Source organism: Micromys minutus (assembly GCF_963924665.1).
Source record: "Micromys minutus genome assembly, chromosome: 3".
Classification (NCBI taxonomy): Eukaryota; Metazoa; Chordata; class Mammalia; order Rodentia; family Muridae; genus Micromys; species Micromys minutus.
In genome coordinates, this window is record NC_137972.1 from 30,672,001 (window position 1) to 30,694,830 (window position 22,830).

At 46.6% G+C, this 22,830-nt stretch overlaps 1 protein-coding gene across 1 annotated transcript in view; it reads right to left on the bottom strand.

Moving 5' to 3' along the window:
• Positions 1-2,039: 2,039 nt before the first annotated feature.
• TSEN2 (tRNA splicing endonuclease subunit 2) overlaps positions 2,040-22,830 on the bottom strand; it is a 32,696-nt gene continuing 11,905 nt past the window's right edge. Inside the window, exons 5-12 of the mRNA XM_080913908.1 lie at positions 20,203-20,719; positions 18,867-18,944; positions 14,562-14,612; positions 11,769-11,907; positions 5,651-5,687; positions 4,040-4,151; positions 3,193-3,282; positions 2,040-2,288 (exon numbers count right to left, since the gene is read on the bottom strand). Of these exons, the coding sequence (XP_080770034.1) occupies positions 2,229-2,288; positions 3,193-3,282; positions 4,040-4,151; positions 5,651-5,687; positions 11,769-11,907; positions 14,562-14,612; positions 18,867-18,944; positions 20,203-20,719 (1,084 nt within the window). The 3' untranslated portion in view covers positions 2,040-2,228. The remainder of the gene's footprint in view (positions 2,289-3,192; positions 3,283-4,039; positions 4,152-5,650; positions 5,688-11,768; positions 11,908-14,561; positions 14,613-18,866; positions 18,945-20,202; positions 20,720-22,830) is intronic.

The window sequence follows — 22,830 nt, forward strand, 5'->3', positions numbered from 1 at the left end:
ACAATGCTTTTTAAGTTTGGGGTTGACTCTCCCTGTGAGGATGAGCAACCCCATGTATATGGAATAAAAACCTCTTGCCACTGTAGCGGTCTGTCGTCTGACTGTGTTCTGAGCTAAGACTCCTCGGGGTCTTACAACACTCTCAGAGCTGTATGGTTCCTGAGTGCCCATGTCTCAGGATACCCTTCCCTTGGGGCACTGTTCCACATCAGAGCTGTAAGGTTCCTGAACATGGTTTTGTTATAGGGCACGTTTCTAATCTTGATTAACTTGAACTTTTTATTTTTCATTCATTCACTGGAGATAGAGTCCTGGCAGTCCTGGAACTAACTCTGTAGACTAGGCTGGCTTCAAACTCACAGAGATCTGCCTGTCTTTGCCTCTTGAATGCTGGAATTAAAAGCATGTACCACCACCATCAGGCAAATTTGGGCTATTTAAACAAATGACATTTCAAATCTGTTTCAGAAGGGCACAAGTCCTCCAAAGGTAAGCTAACACTGCTACTGGCTGGAAGCCACAGGTGCTATTTGATCAACTCCCCTGATGTGTTTCAGCCCAGCTCCCCAAGGCTTTATAGCAATGGCTGGCTGGACAAGGTCCAAGTCATCTGGATCTGGGGATTTACCAGTACTAAACTCTGGCCTAGCATTACCAAGGCCTGACTCCCAGCAGCTCTAAACCAAACCAAGTGAGAAGATGGTGGCTCTGCCACATTCCTCAGTGGTGGGGTCAAATCCAAGACCCTACTTTGCAGACTTGTACCCTGGTCCAGTGATGATCCTCTACAGCTTTGTGCAGAGTGACACCTATGTCTTCTGGGCTTTCCACCACACCGTTATTGGAGCCTGTAATCTTGGAGTCACACAACCTTCAAGGGATCTGAGATGGTATGTGCCAGGTAACAGCACTCTTGGAAGGGTTCCAACTGTGGTGTATCCATGCTCTGAGCAGAACTGAATAAGATACATGCGGTGGCTCCTCAAACTTCTGACTTTTAAACATTCTGAAAAGTGATCACTTAAAACAGAAGGAAGCCACAAAAAATCTCTGCTCTGGAGCCTGAGGGAAGCCATGATGGTAAAAATGCTAAGTATGAGGTAGAAGCAAGCATCTCTGCGCAGTTACTGATGCTTGATGGGGTTCTGGGGAGCTGCACTGCTGAGCATGATCTTCAGATCACTGGGCCTAAGGTGTGTGTGGACAGGAGCGAGGCCTGTACAGAAGCCCTCAACTAGGATTCTGGACCATGAGCAGACTTCATGGAGTCAGGAAGCTGGAGGACATGGGCCACAGCAGTTAGCAAACACGCCCAGTTTCTTTTTAAAGATCATTGCTTTTAACAGTTTCAGCAGACTGCTCGGAAACCAAGTGCTCACAGCATCTGCCAATTTCTTGAGCCTGGACCTGGGAGAACCTCAGACTTTTTTTATCCTTTCACTAACTCATGCTGTGGCTCTCAATCCACCCCCACAGAACCACATCCTGATGGTTATCTTGTGAATGTGTGCCGTCCCCACCCAAACATGTTGAAGCTTAACTTACCCATTAACAATGCTGGGGGGCAAGTTCTTCAAGGGAGACGATCAAATCACTACCTTCCCCTTGTAAGGGATTCCAGTTCTTCAAGGGTGGGTAGGTTCCCTGGAGATCGGTCAGAGAGCCACAGCCCCGTTCCCATCTCGCCTTTTGGTTTTCATTTCTCTGGCACATTATGATGCGGCCAAGTGCCATGCTGCTTGAACTTTCCAGCCATGAAAATCATGACCCAAATAAGCTCTTTTTCTTTATGTGCTAGCCAGCACCAGCCATTCTGTTATAGCAACACAACCTAAGATGCCTAAAATGCCCCTCAGGCAACATTTTCCTCTCTAACCCATGGCGGCAGGTTCTGCTAAGTGTTGACTGCCTTTGTTCTCTTGGAAAAAAATTTCACTGCTTATTTTTTGTAAGAAGTTCTCCAAAGCAAGATGCAAGATCTTTAATAGTCAACGCACCAACCTGTCAAACAATGAGTTCATTGAGAATGCACCGGTCACTCAGTATGGATTTCCAGTCATGTGGGTAATCGCTTGAAGTCCTTGGGTGTGCTAAGCTAAAGGAGTAGATTTTTCTATTAAAGCAACAGAGCATGGGGTCCTGTGATCCCCAAACATGCTGATGCTCCTTCTGAGCAGGCTGATGCCAGTCAGAGCTGTTGGTGAACTGTGGGCTTTAGGATTGAAAGGTCAAAGCTCATCTTGGTCACTTCTCTCTCGGGAAGAAACCCATCGGCTGAGAATCACCTCCTGCAATCAAGCAAAAGAGGGCTGGAGTTCAGAAGTGAAAACGGGACTCCCCAGCATGTGATGTCACAGCTGCCTGTCACAGACTGCTAGTCTGCAGGGATTCCCTTCCCAGTCTGAAAGAAGAAGATGTGGAGAAAGCATGAGGTGTAAACATAACCCTCATACGGGAAGCCCCCAGCACACAGCAGCAGCCAAGGTTAGGCTGGGAGTGAGGACCTGGTCTGGCACACACTGGTACGGGTCAGCCAGCCATGGGAAGTGAAAAGTGGACACTGACGTTTTATGAATTACAAACCTAGAAAATATCAGGACAAATGGAGGGAGGTGCCACCAGGGCCCTGGAGGCCAACAGGCCATCTGACTGGGACCAGGGAGGGGACACACAGAGAGGAAAACAAGAGTGCACAGGCTGTGGGGTAAGCTAAGGTATTGTTGAAGTCCTGAGCGCAGTGGGCAGTGGGGAAGGGCTCAGAGATACTAACACACAGCTGTGACTCTACTGTGAGCTTAGCAGCCCTAGCAGAGGAAAGCAGCCAGGACTACTGGAGGGGTTGGGTTCAATGCAGGAGCATGGGGGTGACATGCATAGGTGTGCAAGGCTCAGGTGTGTGTGTGGCACAACAGGTGCTTACTGTGAGTCAGGCTCTGTTCCACTCTCAGTACTGAAGGAAGCCACGTAAGAAGTTCAAGGAGGGAGGAGCAGCTAGTCTCTGGGAGTGAGACCTGTGGGTAACCCTGGCCTGGCTGTTGAGCTCCACCCACAGCTGGAGATGGGGAAGCAAGGGATAGATTGGCTGAGGCTGTGGAAGGTGGAGCCTGACAGGTTCACAGGGAAGGAGGTGACATTCCTTGCAGAGGGTGCAGGCTCTTGGGATGGTGTGGCTCTGTCTCTGTGCTCACACACCTGAACTTGAATCCTCTTCATGCATTCTGGGGTCTCCATGTCTTCGTTAGTCATGGTAGAGGGCTTAATCAAGTAACACAGCATCAGCTCCTGCCGAGAAAAGTTGACACGATTTCCATATTCCACAAAGAGATCACATGTATCGGTGTGTGAGGAGGGGAGCAGGCACCCCCATCCACCCTGTGTACACTGATTCACTGCAGTGTGCACACTCATAGGACACACCTCTTGCTTTTAAAATGGTGGAGAGGATGTGGGGATGTGACAAAGCAGACACGCTGCTTACACATCCATGATGGAAAATACTCATTCATTCTATATATATCACCAGAGAAGGAAGACCAGACTCATGATCATAATGTCTCCACTTTCCAAGTGCCGGGGTTCGGGTGTATACTAAACCATACAAATAACTTAAATTAAAAATTTTTAATTATGTGTATATCTGTGTGTCTGTGTAGGGAGTGCAGATGCCTGTGGAAGCCAGGAGAGGGCACTGGATCGCCTGGAGCTGGAGTTCAGAAGGCTGGTGTGGTGATCTCTTCCTCTGGAAGGAAGAGCAGTGTGAACGCTTAACTACTAAGCCCCAAAGGACTTGAAACACAAACTTATTTTTATTTATGTGTGTATGTGTGCACCATGTGAGTGCAGTGCCCACAGAGCTGGAGTTACAGGTGGTTGTGAGTCGTCTGATCTGGGTGCTGGGAACTGAACTCAAAGTCAAGTGCTCTTACCCACAGAGCCACCTCTCCATCCTCTACATCCCCATTAAAAAAAAATTCTACTGACTTAAAGAGAAAAGCAAAGGAGCCAGAAAATTAAGTGGCAGCGAGGCTTAGCTTGTTACCTTGGAGACGTTCCCTGAGACTCTGCTCAAGGCAGCTAGTGACTTCCAGCTAAAAGGCCTTCGGAGGGAGCCTTCGAAGTTGTCATCCACGAGCTCAATGATGACAGAGTAGCTGGAAAACAAGACGGAGATTTTGGAAAAGCCACACTGTCAACTTGCTCAGAGAACAGTGTAGAACTAAGACAGAAGAATTTCACATCGCCTGCTGTTAGAACTCAAGACCAACAAAGAGAACAACCAATGACCAACCGGACGGGAAGCTATCATCCTTCAGGCTGAATGCACGCCTATGGTCAGTAAGGAATAGACCTACTTTTCCCAATGTGAAAGCTGGAAATTCTTGAGACTGTTTGGATACTCACACTTGGGTGCTCTTAGGATGCTACAGACTAACTTGGTATTTAACACAGAGCCATGACACCATCACTCACTGTGTGGACCATGTAACAAGGCCAGTGTGCTAAAATGTCCTTCAGTGCTGACCAGGAACCCAGCATTCTACCACTGCACCCCAGGCCAGCCTGGAGCCTCAGGGTTTGTTCTGAGACAGGGTCTCACTATGAAGCCTTGATTAAACCAGAAGGTATTAGGTTTAATTTCACATGTACTAGGCTGACTTGAGATGTAGAGAGCTCCACCTGCCCCTCCTCAGAGTACTGGGGTAAGGAGACATGCTGCCACACTGGGCCAAGAGCATGACTTTTTAGAGAGATATATTTTATTTTTATAAGTATAGGTGTTTGGGCTGGAGAGATGGCTCAGTGATTAAGATCACTGGCTGCTCTTCTAGAGGTCCTGGGTTCAATTCTCACCACCCACATGGGAGCTCATAACTGTTTGTAACTACTGATCTAGGGGATCAGACATCCTCATATAGATATACATGCAGGCAAAACACCAGTGCACACAAAATGTAAAAGTTATTAAAAATAAGTATAGGTGTTTGCCTGCATGTGTGTTTGTGCACCATGTTCACACTTGGTGCCTGTGGATGTCAGAATAAGACCCTGGATCCTCCTGTTGTGATCCATCATGTGGGTCCTGGGAACCAAACCCGGAACCTCTGGAAGAGCAACCAGTGCTCTTCATCACTAAGCCATCTGTTCAGCCCCTGGAGTCTGACTTTTTTTTTTTTGGGGGGTGAGAGGTTTGGTTTTTTGAGACAGAATCTGTGTAGCCCTGGCTGCCCTGGAACTTACTCTGTAGACCAGGCTGTCCTTGAACCCAGAGATCCACTTGCCCCTGCCTCCTGAAGGCATGCATCTAAAGGCATGCATCACCTCACCATGGCCTTTCAGCTAAAAATATGACTTTTTAAATGTTAACTCTTTTTTTAAAGGTTTATTTATTTTATGAATATGAGTGCACTTTAGCTGTCTTCAGACACACTAGAAAAGAACATCAGATTCCATTACAGATGGTTGTGAGCCACCATGTGGTTGCTGGGAATTGAACTCAGGCCTCTGGAAGAACAGTCAGTGCTCTTAACCACTGAGCCATCCCTCCAGCCCAGAACATGACTTTTAATTGCCTCTGAGACACTGAAAATTAAACCCAAAGCCAGGTATTTCCTTGTGTCCTTTCTATTAATTAATTTAAAAATTTCCAAACCTTGCATGGTAGAATGGAGGGCCTTTCCGATACAGCACTGCAAAGAGAGAAAGGAGATGTTAGCCCTTCATGGCCACCAGAGTGAGCTAACGCCAGCTCTGTTCACGAGCCACTCTGTTCTCTGGCCCCAGCCTGGCTTCAGATCCAAACTCTTTCTCCCCAAAAGCAACGAAGCTGCTCAAATCTGCTGTCCGAACCCTGACACCCACAAACAACTCCCTAAGTACAAGCCATTCTTTTTTATTTTATTTGGTGTTGGGGTCTGAGTCCAGTGATTCACTCTGCCCAGGCCACACTCCTAGCTACAAGTGGGTCTCGTCTTTCTCCATGTGTGGGAAGTGGTAGAAGAACATTAAGTCCATGTGATGCACATCATTTGTGATTTGTTATAATCTACGAAACCCAGAGTGAGAGTGGGCCCTGCCTGCTGGTGCTGTGGCGAGTGTCGCACAGGAGATGCATAGTTTTCAGGGAAGTTAAGGATCCCTTCCCAGCCGTTGGGCTAGTCAAGTGCAGGAATTCAGGGCCTGGCTCAGTGTTGTCTGAGCGTGAGGACAGTTTTAAAAAACCAGCACCACATAGAAAGTGGGGCATGGTTATGCATGCCTGAAACCCCAGCACCAGGGGGTGGTAGGTAGACTGTGAGAACTTGATGGCCAGTTCTCAGGAAATAATGTGCTTATGTCTGGCTCACTGAGGGACCCTGTCTCTAGGCAATAAGATAAAGAGTGACAGAGAATGTCACCTGACCTCTTCCTCCGGTTTCCTGTTGCATGCTTACCTGCAGGCATCCGCATGCCTCACACACAACACACTTACATGCAGGGGTTAGCAAGAAATCTCAGCAAGAAAAAAATGTTTGATATGAATGCCTATACATACATAGCACATGTGCCCATACTATGGTATGTGCTCATACAAGCTGAGTGAGTCATATACACACTAATAAATAAAAACTAAAATAAGTAAGTAAGTAAGTAAATAAGAAATTCAGCTGGGAGGCTACAAAGATCCACAGCCACACGCTCCATCCAGTTACCAGCTTGTCTTTCTCATGGGATCTGACACTGAAGGGGTGAGGCCAGTCTGTAGAGATCAAAAGGAGCCTCTCTTTGAAGGAGCCTAAGGATGGTAGCGCTCTGCAGGGACGCCTTGGGGATGCCTTGGAGGTAGGGACTGGCCAGCTGCCCACCGTGTCTACCTAGTTTCCTCCAGGTTCTCAGTGCCTAAGCAGCTGGGCCTGGCCCTGAGCCGTGGCACATGTGGCCAACGAACAGCCCTCCAGGGTCCAGAGCTCAGCACTTAGCTAGTGACCTTGAGGGCCTGTGCTGAAGATGGAGCAACTTTTAACACGGAGAAGTCCAGGACCCTGAGAACCTGTCTGGAGCTACCTGGAGATGCTCACTGGAGTTCATGGAAATAAAAGTGAGCGCTTTGGTGAGCCGCAGGCCTGACATCTATAAATGAATGGTATGGCCATACCCTGACGGGTGAAATCTAGAGTAATCTACAGTTTTGCCACAGTGTTATGTGCTAGCCCCGTGGCACTGGCTGTCCCCTTGCTCCCCAAAGGGGAAAATTCAAGGAAACCTTGTTTCTCTTGAGAAATGAACACACTTTCCTTTCTGGAGACAATGATCCTGGAGCCAGCTCAGGACTCTCCAGGACACTGCAGGGCCCTTCACCCAGCTGCTGTTCTGGTCTGGTTTCCGTGGTCCTGCTGCCATCTGCCCATTCATTTCCTATGCACCGTGTTTCAGCACAACTCAGTTCCCATCAAGTGAAACATCCAAATGCATCCAAACAGCTCTCTGTGATCTGGAGTTCAGCAATGGGAAGAAGGTGGACCAGGACCATTGCTTTCTGCCCAATCTCTGTCACTCCAGGTTGGGAGACTTTAGGCCAGTTACCAGCCTCCCTGAACCCCTTCCCAACATTCTCAAATGAGGGTATTGCTGGGTGCAGAGGAATGTAGTCTAGCTACTCAGGAGGCTGAGCCAGGAGGGTTGTTTAACTCTGAGAGCAGCCTGGGCAATACAGTAAATAGAGTAAAACTCTATTTCAAGACACAAAACAAAACCCAAAGCATCCAAGGGGAAATGAAGGTCTTCTCCACCCAATGGATTCATTTCTGGAACCAAACTGCATCTTTACCCTTCTGGGGCACTGTACACTTTGTCTAAATGGTGAGCTACGAGAACACAACTCGCCCTGTTGCAGTAAATATTTAATTGGATGGCTTAGCCCTTTATTGGCCCCCAAGGTCTCACTCTGCCAACACTGCTCTAGTACGGAGCGAGCACTTAGACTCTGTCACTCGGTCCACATCCTGCCCTCTCCAGGGGATTCCTTTCCCAGGTGGTTCACTCTGCCTGCCCTGCTGCTTCTGTCCCGGGTGAATACGGCCACCCCGGCGTGTTCCTTTCCACTACCGACCTGCACAAACATTACTCCAAAGCCCAACTGCTTTTTATGGTAGGTTTATATATTAAATTCTCAATCCACAGACCCTCTGCACAATATGATTATATCCAATGGACAAAGATACAAACTGGTCTTCTATATGAGATAAAAGACCTATAGAATCCCTTAAAATATTAATATTTACCTAATACCAATTAAGTCCACCTGGATCCAGCTCATCATTCTTGAGCTCTATCTTGATATTTTCTCCTTTCTCTCCACCCCCTCTTCCGTTTTCCTACATTTTCCTACCTTTTCTCCGCCTATCTCTCCACTGTCCAATCATGTATCACCATAACATCGATCCACATCACCCAGTCCTTCTTGGAAGTGCTCTACAAAAATGTTTTAGCAACATCCTAAGGTGTGACAACACAGAACTCAGGCAAATTAAGAAACCAGCTGAGGTCACGTGGGTGGGAAGAGATAGAGCTGGCCTCTGTTTCCCATGCTGCCTCCTAACACACCTGAAGCCTCCCTGACTGCTTCAACTCACATTTTACCCTTAGGACTAGAACAGTGGAGAGCTGCTAGCTAGGTAGAGTGGCTGTGGTCATGGGAGTGAGAGGAAGTCAAAAAGAAACAAAGCAAGGTCACCCCCCTCCTCCCACTGCACAAACATGAGCTGGGACCAACACAGCTATCTTGACATTTATCTCCAGCAACTTGAGCCCAGTTCACTCCATCGGCCGTCGGTGGGTAGCCTCCAGATTAAAAGAAACAAAAGAGGCCTTTCCCCTAGAGGGAAGTATGGGTATGCAGCAACCTACCTATCACTGTGAGTAAAGAACTTCAGGACTGCTGGTGCCCCCTGAGGACTATCCAACGGATACCAGGTGTTGTGAGTGACTGTCCTCTGAGTCTAGCAACTCCCTGGGGAGTTCAGCTGTGCTACCTTGAACAAAGATCATCCAGCCAAGCTTGTTGATTGTTTATATCCACTGAGGAAGAGGAGGGGTGGGGAGGGTTATGAGACCCTCACCCGAATATCTAGCATGTTTACACCTGTTGTATGCAACTTTCCTTAATTACATGTGGTCTAGGGGAGGGCTGGGAAGACTAGGATATGGGGAATGGGGAGGTGTCATCACAGGGTGAACCCTCATTCCCTCAGAGTAAAGGCTTTCTGGGTGTGTCCTGTTGAGGGTAAAGGAGGGCCCACGCCACTGTAAACAACCCCTTACCTACACAGAAGCTCAATACACTGACTGGCTCCCCAGAGTAATCGCAGAACTGTGCTTCATTTCCACACTGGGACATTAGAAGGGTAGATACTGCCTGGGTCTCCTCCCCGAGAAAGAGTTTTAGTAATACCAGCTTGAGCACAGCCTATTTTACAGCATTAACATTTTTATTAATTTTTTTCTAATTGTGTGTGTCTATGTGTGTTTTGCCTGCATGCATTTCTGTGTACCACATGTGTGCTTGGTGTCTAACAGAGGCTAGAAAGGGATGGAAGATTCCCTGAAACTGGAGTTACAGATGTTTGTTATCTACCATGTGGATGCTGGGAATTAAATCCAGGTCTTCTGAAAGTACAGCAGCCAGTGCCCTGAACCTCTGGGCCATCTTTCCAGCCCAGCATAAGAATTTTATACACTGAAACTACTTTCTTTGGGTTTTTTAAAAAGGCCTAGAGACATGGAATAAGCTGCAACTGGGTCACTTAAGACCTCAAAAGCCACAACTTTTGGGGGCTCCCAAATACTCTACAACTTTTTATCTGAGCCTCACAAGCACTTCTGAAAAGGCCCAGGCAGCATTCACTCATATGGCCTATATGGAAATGGGATTTGATTATTTAGTAAGGAATGACTCAGAGCTGGAGGGGAACCAAAGACAGATGGTGACTAGCCCAGGCCACTGACATCTACAGCTCACAGGAGTTGCCATGGTGCTTCTGCTCCCCAGAACTGCCTGTCACTTCTTTCAATCATGAAGAGCATCACTAATTTCCAAGGCTCAGGCACATAAGACCAAAGTCCTGCCATTAAGCTCCTCCTTTGCTCCTATGCTGAAGCTTGCTGAGTGCTGAGATGTCACAAGTAGAAACTTCCACAGTATGAAGATGATGTGCTTATGCATAAAACCATTAAAAGGATGAAGAGTATTAAGGACAGGCTACTTTGTGAGCTCTTCTTTTTTCTACCCTTTATCCCTCCCACCACCCCTGGCTTCACTCCTCTATTATCACTTCATTACTAGATAGGAGAGAAAGAAGGACAGAGGTGGGTGGGTGAGAGAGAGAGAGAGAGAGAGAGAGAGAGAGAGAGAGAGAGAGAGAGAGAGAGAGAGAGATCCTTGAATGTATTTTTTTTTTCCTTTTGTTTCTTCTTTGAGCAGGACAACTAACAAACCACAACCAACCCTCCTCACCCACCCCACAATGACTACCAACCACCAACTCCATCTCTTGGGGCTCTAGCATTTACAGACCCTCTGAAAAGTTCCCAGAATTCCAAATGTCATACACCTGCAGAAACTATCTGTAGCTGGCAAAACCATGCCTCTGCTTGAGCACAAGGTAAATCATAGCCACTGTGAACATTCCGAAGCAGCCCCATATCTTCCTATCTGGGATTAAAATGAAAACACTATAATATTTCTGTGTTCTTAAAGAAACCCAAATTCTAGAGTTCTCACTACAGACCTCATCCTATACGTACCCGAAACCCAGATTGCTTCTGTGGCCAAGCATTTCAGATGAGTACTCCCAGTCTGTGCCTCCACAGACAAATACAAAGAATCTGAGCCAGTGCCCAGATGCCACTTGGTTCCTTTATGTACACGTGCCACACCCATTCTGCTGGTGGGTTGTCAGGCCCAGCTTCACCAGCAAGTCTCTCCTCTATTTTGGTTCTCTTCAGTCATTGGTAAGACAGCACTCTGAAGACTTTTCATCCCAAACATCCTGGACCAGGTCTCAGCCCGACTCTCTTACATTTTGGATCTGGTCCTAGCCTGACTCCCTTGAGACCAGTGCTCTCCACATTCTTGCCTCTGTGCAGTTCCTGAGACCTGCTCAGCATGTCCTGCCCCAGCCTCTGTGCTGTCTGCTCTGCCTGGCAAGCCTTTCACAGCCAAGGGGATCACTGGGGGAGTCAGTGACACACAGAAGCACTTAAGAGCCTGTGTTCTAGAATCCAAAGCCTGAGAGTGACTGGCCCATGAGGGCACATGGCCTGTCCTCTGCACAATGCAGTAAGGAATGACAGTGGCACATAGGATAGCAAAGGGCTGCCATAAGGAGTGTCACAGGAATGTACAGCACTGTGCCGACAGACAGCATGAGCCACATCAGGTGGCTTCTCATCATAACCCCAGGACACTTCTCATTTAGAGTCTGAGACAAGTGAAACTGCAAGAAAACAGACCTGACTGAAATCACACAAGCTCATGACTGATGTGCAGCAGGTGCCATAGAACTCATGGCTGTGATTAGGAAAGTGTGCGCCTGCTGGCAGGCTTTCCCAACACACAGCTTTCTCATTCTTTGGATCTAACCCATCCCATCCAACTACCCAGCAATGGTATACAACCGAACAGATGCTATCTCGATATCCCAAGCAAAATGGGCTGACCCTGTCCTCACATCTGACACACACACACACACACACACACACACACACACACACACACACCAAGAGCTACTCACACAGATCTGTTCCGTACTTGAGCCCCACTTTGGGCACCCAGCCTTTGCTTCGGAAGTAGTGGTAGGCCATGTAGGTAGTCCTGAAGGTAGGCTGGACTGCAGTGAAGGCTTGCCAGAGTTTCACTATTGTCAAAGGCTCCTAAAATTGTTTTTTAAAAAGATGTTAGTTTGCATTTATTCACTCTTGCTCAGTAAGGGAGTAGACATCTAGACTAGCATGGTACTGCAACAGTAATGAAGTCAAACAAGAGGATCCAATCAGGAGACCTAACTCACACTATGTGACAGCAACCACTAAATGTGGCTGTTCCCAACACAGGTGCTACTGTGAGGCCCATCTCAGAGCAAGTAACACAAGCAACCTTAGTCATTTGTGTCATTTTAAGTTGATCATACTCTGTCCCCTTGTAGTACTGGGTATGCAAGACAGGGCCTTGTGCATGGTTAGGCGAGTGTCCTACCACTGAGCCACACACAGTCCAGCCTCCCTGCATACATGGTTAGATAAACTATGTGCATATTATTAAAACTGCTCCAAGAACATGCCTCTAATCCCAGACTTGGGAGGCAGAGGCAGGCCAGTCTCTATAAGCTTGATGCCAGTGTGGGTCTACCAAGTGAGTTCCAGGACAAGAGAAACCCTGTTTCAGGTAAAAACAAAACAAAACAAAACAAACAAAAAAAACCAAAACACGTTCTTGTGGGGGGAGGTACTGTTTTTTTGAGACAGTCTCACTACTGTGGCCCAGGCTGACCTTGAACTTGTTCTCTTCTTGCCCCTGCTTCTCAAGTGCCACCAGAAAAGTCTACAGTGACCCATGTGGCTCCCACTTGAGGCTCTCATTCATCTCTTATGCTGCAGGGATCTAGAGGACTCAGAAAAGCTGGTGTGCAGCTTAGTGATGGGGCTCAGCATACACAGGCCCTGGGCACCACCCTTGAGAGGGAGACAGGAAGAAGAGGAGAACAGGGCTAGAGTGACAAGAGGCTAACATTTAGAAATGAGGAACAGCAAAAGCAAAGGGGTGGGAGGCCAAGGGAAGAGGTGGGGATCTGGGGAAGGATGTTGGAGACAAAGGAAACCGTGGCATCTGGTGTTGGGCTCAAGTGCAACAAACCCATGGGAGCTTTTAAAACACGGTTCCATGGGCTTCAGTGAGTAGCTACTGCAATGTCAGGCCAGGCTCGGGAAAGTAAAAAATAATTTTGTAAGTAAAATTTTCATTGAAGACCCAAAATGATCCTTGGTTCCATCTTTGCTTTTAGATAAGAGAACAGCCACCTGGTGGTAGAGTATAACCCAGCTGTGTCCTGAGAAGGGCCTTAAATAGAAAAAGAATTTCCCCAGGATTCCACCAGAAAACACTCACAGCAAGCAAATGGGTGGGTTTAGAAAGTGTCTTTTCTCATTCCACTACTTTGGGAAATAATCAACTCTTCAGCTGTCTGGGGTTCAGCCTCTCAGTGAGATGTGCTCAGTCTAGCTCACACTAAGCTTTAATTCTACAAATATGGTTTAAACACAGCTCACTGGTAGGGCACATGCTTAATGTGAACAAGGCCCTAGGCCCCATCCCCAGAGGACAAAAAGCTCTCATAAACACCTAATGTCAGTTTTCGTTCATCCTGTGTGGCTTCAATTCCTCACTAAGTCTCCCCAAGAGGGCAGAGTCCAGCATGGGATCTGAGGATCCCCAAGAAGCAGACACAGACATGTCCGGTGCCATTGTCTCCTTTCCTCTTCATTACTGTATCCTAAGTACTTTGAATAGGCATTACATCAGCAAGGTGCCAAATTCAAAATGGACAAAAAAAAGGCCAGTGAGGGGCTGCCCTTCTTCATCTGCCTAGAGGTCAGCAATGGTAATACCCTGGCAAAGGTGAAACCAGAGACACTGAAGCCACACGCTCATGCATTTATCAGCTGGTTCTGACCACACCAGCCAGGTGGACTTGGTTGACTTACTTATTTTCTCTAAGCCTCAGTTAGCTTGTTAATGCAGCTCCTACCAAGAGGTGGGAAGATCAGAAATAGCACAGGCAAGCTGGTCACCATGGCTCACATGTGTAATTCCGGAACTCTGAGAGCTGAAGTAGGGACATTTCCTCAATATTGAGTCTAACCTAGGCTACAAACAGTGAGTTCCAGGCCTGCCTAGGCTATAAAGGAAGATCTTGACTAGAAAACATAAACAAAGCATATTTCTAGCACCCATATGGCAGCTCACAATTGTCTGTATTCTAGTTTCTGGGGATCCAATGCCCTCAGTGGTGCCTGTGGACACCAAGCATGCAAGGGGCACACAAATACTCTGGCAAAATGCCTATACGCATAAAAATAAATCAAACAAAACCAAAATATATAAAAAAAAAAAAAACAAACAAAACCCAATGAATTTAAAGGGTCTGACACAGCATGTGTACAACTATATATTGGTGAGTTTGATTATTTTTGCAGTGCTAGGGATGGAACCCAAGGCCTTAAACATGCAGAGCAGGCCACAACACTGCATTTTGTTGGTGATGTTAGTACCATTGTGATACAGGCTCCCTTCTCCTTACACAACAGGCTGCAGTTCTCCAGCCTCTGAGAACTTTAGCCTCTCACAAGCTAAAAGGGTCCCCCTGCTTCCGTGTGAACTACTCCAGCTGAGGTTCCTTAGTCTGAGCAGGAAAAAAAGAGCAATTCTTTTTTTTTTTAAAGTTGACACATTGGCTCTAAAGCTCCATGGGAAGGGGTTCTACCTACTGTCAATGGGGGAACAATAGGATTGTGTGTCCACAAAACCTTACCTTCTCATAGTAAATGCTTAAGCATCCCAGGGCATATGCCAGGAAGAAAGCCTACAACAAAGCAGGGAGAGTTCTCGTTAGAAACACTGCTGGTCTCCTACGGTGGGTGCAGGGTTTAGTGGGGGAGCAACTGCCTAGCTCACCCTTGGTTCACCCCATATCACCACCCCCCAAATAAAAACAGCTTTCTGACAAAGCCAACATGCCTCAAACCTCCATCTATTTCAGCAGCCTCATGCTGTGGCTTCTGTCAGGGCAGCTGGATCTATGATCCTTAGGTGCCCATTAGGTGCCCAGGGGACAGGGTGGGGACAGTATTTTATGAGAGCTCACAGTGACACTGGGTTACTTTGTATTTTATTGACTGTAGTGCTAGCAATGGAAGGAGGGCCTCCTGCATGCCTGAACCACCCAGCTAAGCTACATCCCAACCTGACTTTTCTCACATCAAAGTATTTAAAAGGCATGAGATATGCTACCCACAACTAATCACAAATGGCCCCTGCTTCCAGGAGCAGGGCAGGAGGGTCCTTGAGTAGAAATAGGACTTGGCTCCGTTCTTCTCTGTCTTCTCCTGTCCCAAGCTTGTGCACACACGGCAACAAGGGGCTAGAAAGCTGAAGGGTGCAGAAGTGTCCAGGGCTGAGAGGGTGCAGGGTCTAGCACTTCAGTGGCTTCCTTGAAACCACCAGAGCCACTGATGTTCTCCATCGTTGCGGTTCTCCAAGCTGTCTGGAGAGCCTGGGGGTCAAAATCAGAACTGTCTACCTCACTCACGCTTCTGCTAGGTGGGGAGGACACAGACAGAGGACCCACCTACACACTATTGCAGATGACCAGTGTCCTTTGCTGTTTTTACAAATAAACTTGAGACAAAAAAAAAAAAAAAAAAAAAAAAAAGTAGAAAGGAGACCACAAGAGGGCGAGATCTTAGGGAGGGGGCACTGGAAAGAAAAGAAGGCAATGGGAATCCAATGAGAGCAGGAGTGTGCTTGTCTAAGGGCAGTGAGGGGTTCAGTAAGACAGGAACTGGGTTTAGGGAGTGCAGAGGGCAATGAGATGGGAAGAAATAAAGTATATTGTCATACATGCATGAACATACTGAGAAGGCTAGGCTGATTCCACCACAGACCTCAAACTGGCAGTTAAGGAGACTCAGCCTACGAACTGGGCAAGTCCAGGCAAGTCAATTACTAATAGAAAAACCCTAGGCCCCAGCCTTCACGTCTGGATTGCCGTCCCAGAATGCCTAGAGATAGTTAGATAAAGCTCACCTACCCCAGAATTCTAAGATGCTTTAAAATGAGCCTGTGGGGTCACTTGGTTGTTTCTCTATTTTGGTAATGGGAGACCCCAGCATGCTGAACTAAAACAGTCTGTGTTTACATACTGTTGGGCCTGGGGTGTCACTCTTCGGCAAGCCATGGACCCTTACAATACCATAATGAAGCAAGCTTTGTATGCTAACAATTTTTAAGTTTAAAAAAAAGCAAACCTGTGTAAACCAGGTTGAAATGTCAAAGAGAAACACCTGCGGCAACCACATAAGTTAACTCATTAATTTGCATCGGTGGTCTTTGCTAGTCAGTTTCTGAGACTTCAGTTTTCACTCTTTTCTTCAGTGCTGTGGTCTCCTAGGGAAGGAGCCAGGGCCCAGGTGCCCCAATGTAATCACTCCATCACGGACTTGTAGCTCCAACCCTGGGATGCAATCTATATCACAGCTTCTTAGAACTTGTTCACTGGGCAAAGTATCAGCATTGGGTTTTTGTTTTGTTTTCGGGATGGGTCTCATGTAGCTCAGGATGGCCATAAATTTTCTATGTAGCTGAAGCTGGCCTTCAACTTGTGATCCTTCTGCCTCCACCTCCCAAGCACATGCCACCACTGTGGCGTATCTTTCTTTAATTGCCCTGAGCCGTATTTTGGCATACACTTCAGACAGGGTTGCGAGCCTCTTTCCACATGGTTCGTGAGCTGCTACCAACACCGTGGAGCCACTGTTTTTTTTTTTCACTGAATAATGAAATCCCATCTACCGATGGTCTGCTTTAGTCTCCTAGGGCTCCTATTAATCTTTCCACTAGTACACTTTAAACTAGCCTAACATTTTACTACCAGCTATGATATCTGTTGTTTGGATTGTTTTGCTCTTGCACTGGGGTAGCTCAGTGGTGAGCTCTTGTCCAGCATACATGAACTCCTGGTTTGGGCCCCAGCAGTGGCTGCACTTTCTTAGCAAGCTTCATGATTCCAAAAGAAGGTGAGGAAGTGACATAGGGGAAGAGATGCTACAAGCCTCTCTTCTTCCTACCGGCACAGGAGCGTGGTCTGTCCACAAAGTAAACCCTCACAGCCGCTCAGAGGGGTTTCCCTGAGCACGCAGGGAAGCTGGCTTTAAATATGGAGAGGGAGTGAAATCCAAGCTCTTTAAGAAGGCATTCAAAAGGCATCCTATTTTTACAGATAGGATCAATATTTCAATAGTAGTAAAAAGTAATCATACATTTTTGTGTGTAAATTGAAGGTATCCACATGGGTGGAGTCTGATGCTTGGACACCAGCGGGGAGAAGGGATCACAGAAAAAGGACAGGCTGGGCTCATTTCATTTTTGCCCCAGCCTCTCCTATCCACTAAACCGAGAATGTTCTACATGGTGTCCAGTTCCCGGAGGTTACCTGTGCCTGGTACACAAAAATATGACTGGGGTAACTGGATAATGGAAACTTGCACTTACTCGGTGTTAGTTTATGTTAAAATAGTCAGGTGTGGCCAGCTACTACTGAATTTCTGGGTGAACTAGCAGCCTCAGGTGAAAAACTAAGAGAAAAGGTGCTGTCCCCAACTCCACTCCCTGCTTAGCTGTGTATCACTGGCCTCCCTGCGAGCAAGGACCGGGAACGGAGGGTTACAGAGGCGGCTCTGACTTGAGCACCATGGATGAATACAACAAATTCCCCAGAGACCTGCCTGACCATCAAGAGCTGTGACGCTGCAGGGTTACTGGAGAAGCTTGGCAAGGGCGCATTGCCTCTCGCAGAAGAAAGGCAGGAGCAAGAAGAAAGGGTCTCAACCAAGCATGACTGCAGCTAGAGGAACATTAGGGGGGCAGTGTGAGTTCAGAGTGTAACGGAGTTTGTAGAGCTCTCTTGGAATGCAGTGCTGCAGTGAATGGAGCGCACTAATCCATTCTGCAGAGGAAACGTCTCAAGTACTCACTCCCCCAGCTGTCAGGACACAATCACAAGCGCACAGAAAAACAGTAGGTTCTGTGATTTAAAAAAACTTGAGTTTTCTTTTTCTTTCTTTCTTTCTTTCTTTCTTTCTTTCTTTCTTTCTTTCTTTCTTCCTTCCTTCCTTCCTTCCTTTCCTTCCTCCCTTCCTTCTTTTTCATGTTTTGGAAAGAATCTGGCTACGTTGTTCAAGCTGGCTTTGAATTCCCAGGCTCTAATGATAACCTTCTTCAGCCTCTCAGTAGTGTTCACAGGTTCATGTGGTCACATGAAGTAAACTGGTGTTATTTTTCTATTATTTTTTTTAATTGTTTTGTAGTACTGGGGATTGACTTAGGGCTTTGTGAATACCAGAGATACTCTGCTAATAGCCTTCATCACAGCCTGAGTTACACACTTCAAATGAATGAACTAGTGTGCTAATTACATCTTAATAAAGTTTTTTTTTTTTTTTTTTTTTTTTTTTTTTAAAAAGCTGACGAAAATTAGGGCATGGTGCTGCACACCTTTAGCCCCAGCACTCAGGAGGCCATCAGGGGGATCTCTGCACTTGTGGCCAGCTCTTTATATAATGAGTTTTTGCAAAGTCAGAGAGCTACAAACAAACAAATCCAACCAAACAATGGAAAACTTGACAATATTCTGAAACCTTGATGAGAAAAGGACTCAAGTTGGCTATGGTGGTACACACTACGTCCCAGCACAACTGAGGCAGGGGCTGTGAAACTCAGGCTAGCCTGGGCTATGTAGCAAGAACCTATCTTAGAAGGAAGAGGAAGAGGAGGAAGAAGAGAGGAGAAGGCTCAGACAAACCCCTCAAATGCTCCAAATTCCTTTTGTTTTCTCATTGAGGATTTGAACACTGAGTTCTTACACACCATTTTTGTGATTTCACAGAGCAACAGCCCAACTCCAACACACTCTCAGATGGTGAACCAGGCTGAGGATCAGCATCCTAGCAGGTGATGTCAACATTTAACATTCTATACAGAACCGTTCTGCAAGGTGGGTTCAGGTACATAGTGCACAGGGTTGGACTCAGCCAAGGCCAAGAGCAAGATGCACACATACCTCTTCTAGGCTCAGCTGTAGATATTCAAAGATCCTGTATGGATTTCTTCTGCACACAAGTTTCTTTTTTTTCAGCAACTACAAAGAAAGAGAGAAAGAGAGAAAGAAAGAGAAAAAGAGTGGGAGAAAGGAAGGGAGGGAAGGAGGGAGAGAGGGAGGGAGGGAAGGAGAGAGAGAAAGAGAGAGAGAATGAATGAACAAATCAGCCACCAGGGACACACCTGTCACGAAGACTTAATTCCCAAATAAGCATTTTTTTTTTTTTTTTTTTTTTTTTGATAAACAATGGGTATATAGCCTAGGCTGCCTCAGCTGTGGTGGAATTTGGTATGTACCACTACATCCAACCTGAGTCTTTCTTTTGTCAGTTTTTTTTTTCCTACTTGGTTTTCCATGCTGTTGGATAAAATCTGTTAAAAAAAAAAAAACCTATCTGGGGCCTGGAGAGATGGCTCAGTGGTTAAGAGCACTGACTGCTCTTCCAGAGGTCCTGAGTTCAACTGCTAGCAACCACATGGTAGCTCACAACTATCTGTGATGGGATCTGATACCCTCTTCTGCCTCTTCTGGTGTGACAGAAAAAAGCGACAGTGTACTCACATACATAAAATAAATAAATACTTAAAAAAACAATAACCCTATGTGGAAACAATGTTCTGGTTCTTCTGCTGCTAGTGCTAACCCTTGGACTTTCCTTGCAGATGGGATAACTCCATTGTTGAACTTAGTGTCTCACACTCACAAGCTGTGTGCCTGAACTTAGGTGCCAACCATTGGTGCAATTATCCTGAGTTTCTTCCTCTCTTCATACAATGCAGAGAATTACTGGTCTTGCTTTAACTTATTTTTAAAAATCTGTATTTTTTTTAATTTAAATTTTAGCAGAAACAGCCCTCACAACTGCTGTACAAATGGGGCTTTGCTTCAGGGCTGGCCCCAGAAACATCATACAGGCCCAGTGTTGACAACAGTCCTGCCCGGGGGCAAGGGAAGGGCATCTGGGCGGGCTGACATTTCTTACTGGCCATCATTAGACATGACAGTCTTCTTACCTCCAGGGGACATGCTCAAGAATCCCAGCAGATGCCTGCAACTGTGGGTGACACTGACCCCAGGGCTACACTTTTCCTATTCACATCCATGGTAAAGTCTGGTCTGCATTAGTGAGAGATTAGCAACAGTGACTAGTTAAAGGAGAGGGATCCTAACTCTGCAATGAGGGCAATAAGGAATGTGGGCTCTCTTTAAAAAGCCAAGACTAACAGCAATGTTCTCAGACTGTCACTCACTGTAACTGAAACCCAGAGGAGGGGAATGAGCTCTCTGATCTACATACCTTCTCATCTGGTGCTGCCGCCTCCTGGACATCACACAGCTCTTCCTCTATGAGCACATACTCATGAGTAGCTCTTTTCTTTCCTGCTACCTGGCTGCTGGCTTCAGGCCAAAGGCTATCCTGAGGAATGAGGGCTTCCTGGCTACAGCAGGGGGTCTGTGGCAGAATCTCAGGGTCCTCTACCACATGCCCATTAAGGCTAGAAGGACTAGCTACAGTGAGTGTGGCATGGCCAGACCCCTCCTGCAGGCAATCTGAGTGTGTGTTGAGGTCCTGTAGGTCATCTGACTGTCCAGCACCTCCAGTGGTTGCAGAAAGTTCATCCTTTCCCACTCTGCCTTCCAGGGAGGAGTCGGCTTTGGACCTCGGTGGTTCATGCTGTGGGGTCTCTTCTTTCCCCTTTCTGCAAGTAAGCTCAACTGGTTCTGTGTAGTCTGTCAGGATCTTCTTCACAGTGCTCTCATCATGGCCCTGCCTACGCATGAAATCCCTGGCCCACTCCACTCGATGCTGATACCTGCCAACAGAAACACCATCAATAACACACTCAAGTCTCAATTCCATGACAACAAAGTGACCAAAACCACCTACAAGGTGGCCCACCAAGAGGCCGAGTTTTTCTGAAGGGTGGACTACAGACAGAGCTTGCTGCCTTCCTTCTCCTGCATCGAACTGTCCAGCAACAAGCATACATCATTGACCTTAGGTATCATTTGCTTATTTTTACAAAATTAACCTCCATTTAACAAAGTATGAAAATTTATGTTATTTAAAATCAAGAGATGCTGGTAAATAAGGCAGAGAAAATTGTTGCTTTTTACTGGGATCCATTTTGTCTTATTTTTAATCTTGGTTATCACACTGTTTCCGTTGTTTAGCATTGGATAGTGAATTTCAGTCAATATTTTCCACAGTGTCCAGGAACATCACTGGATATGGGAAGAAGTGATTTGCCTTATACATAGTTCAAGTTGGCTTTCTGTTGTAATGAAACACTCTGACCAAAAGCAACTGGTGGAAAAGGGTTTATTTCACCTTAGAGCTTACAGGCACCATGAAGGGAAGCCAGGGCAGGAGCTCCAGACAGGACCCAGAGGCTGGGACACAAGCAAAGACCTTGGAGGAACTTTGCTTCCGGTTCCCTCTCTAGCTCACAATCAGTTAGCTTTCTTAAACAGCCCAGAACCACCTGCCTAGAGATGGTACCACCCACAGTGGTCTAGGCCTCTTCTCCATCAATTAGCAGTTGAGAAGAATGCCTTTGTAGACCAATCTGACAAAAGTAATCTTCAAGTGACAAAGATTAGCCGTCACATACACACGTGTATGTCCAAACATTTGAAAGTAAATTCCCCATAATAATCCTCAGAATATAGTAATACATTGAATTTCCACACTCAAAGAGCTGATCATTTGCCAAGGTACAAAGGCTATGGTGAAGACCACAGGGCTGTGTCAGGATGCTCCTAGGACGTGTTGTCCTGACATACAAACCAAAGACCAGCAGAAGCCCCACCTCAGCAGCAGACATCAGTGGCTCTGCCCACCCCGAAGACACATGTAATTTTATTCCTTTCCTCATTTCATGTGTGTGCTCAGATACTCAGATATGTGTCAGGGCGCACACACTGTCCAGTAGGCAAACTCTTTTGCACCTAGAAAGCTGGTGTCTGCTTCACTTTGGCTTATCGGAATTCCAGACTGTTCACATTGGTTTTCCTAGACATAGATAAGCATGCATTCCTGTGCACTGGGAACTGAGTCTCTGACTCATTCATATATTACTATCCAGGGATTGGACTTAGGGCTGCAAGCAAAAGCAAGTACCCTACCCCTGACCTTTACCCTAGTCTTTTTTTTTTTTTTTTCTTTCCTTTTTTGAGATAGGGTCTGAGTTATCCAAGCTAAACTTGAACTTGCCAACTCTTTTGCTTCAGTTTCTTGAGCAGCCTGCATTACAGGCCTGTGTTACTAGACCTGGCTTAATCTTAGATTTAAAGACAGAAACATAGCTGGGTGGTGGTGGCACATGCCTTTGATCCCAACACTCTGGAAGCAGAGGCAGGCAGATCTCTGAGCTCAAGGCCAGCCTGGTCTACAGAGTGAGTTTCAGGACATAGAGGGCTACACAGAGAAACCCTGTCTCAAAAAGTGCTCCCCTCCCCCCTTCAACTGCTGAAACATGGCAAGGCTGCTCTGAAACCTGTGGTACAGCAGATGTGGTCAATCTGGTATTATCTCGACTCTGTCATTTACCACTGTGTAGCTTATTTCCTCTCTCACAAAACTGGGAATGCTAGTCCTCCTGGCTCACAGAGGTCTTGTTACATACAACCTTTTATCATCAAGGAACATGGTGGCCTGGTGAGCGGTACACACAGTTGAAAAGCCAGAAAGATCTAGAAAGTTTTCTTGTGCTAGCAACTGCAGCATAGACTAGAGGTTTTGTGGTTCTATGAAGCTGCTCATCTCATTTTTTTTTTTTTTTGTCTGTGCAGCATATGCATGTAGTACCCTGGAGGCCAAAAGAGGGCACTGGACTCCCCTGATGTACATCGCTATGAGCCAAGGTGTGGGTCCCAGAGTGGTGGCCTCCTGCTGTCTGGAAACTCCTTCAACAGCCAAGTC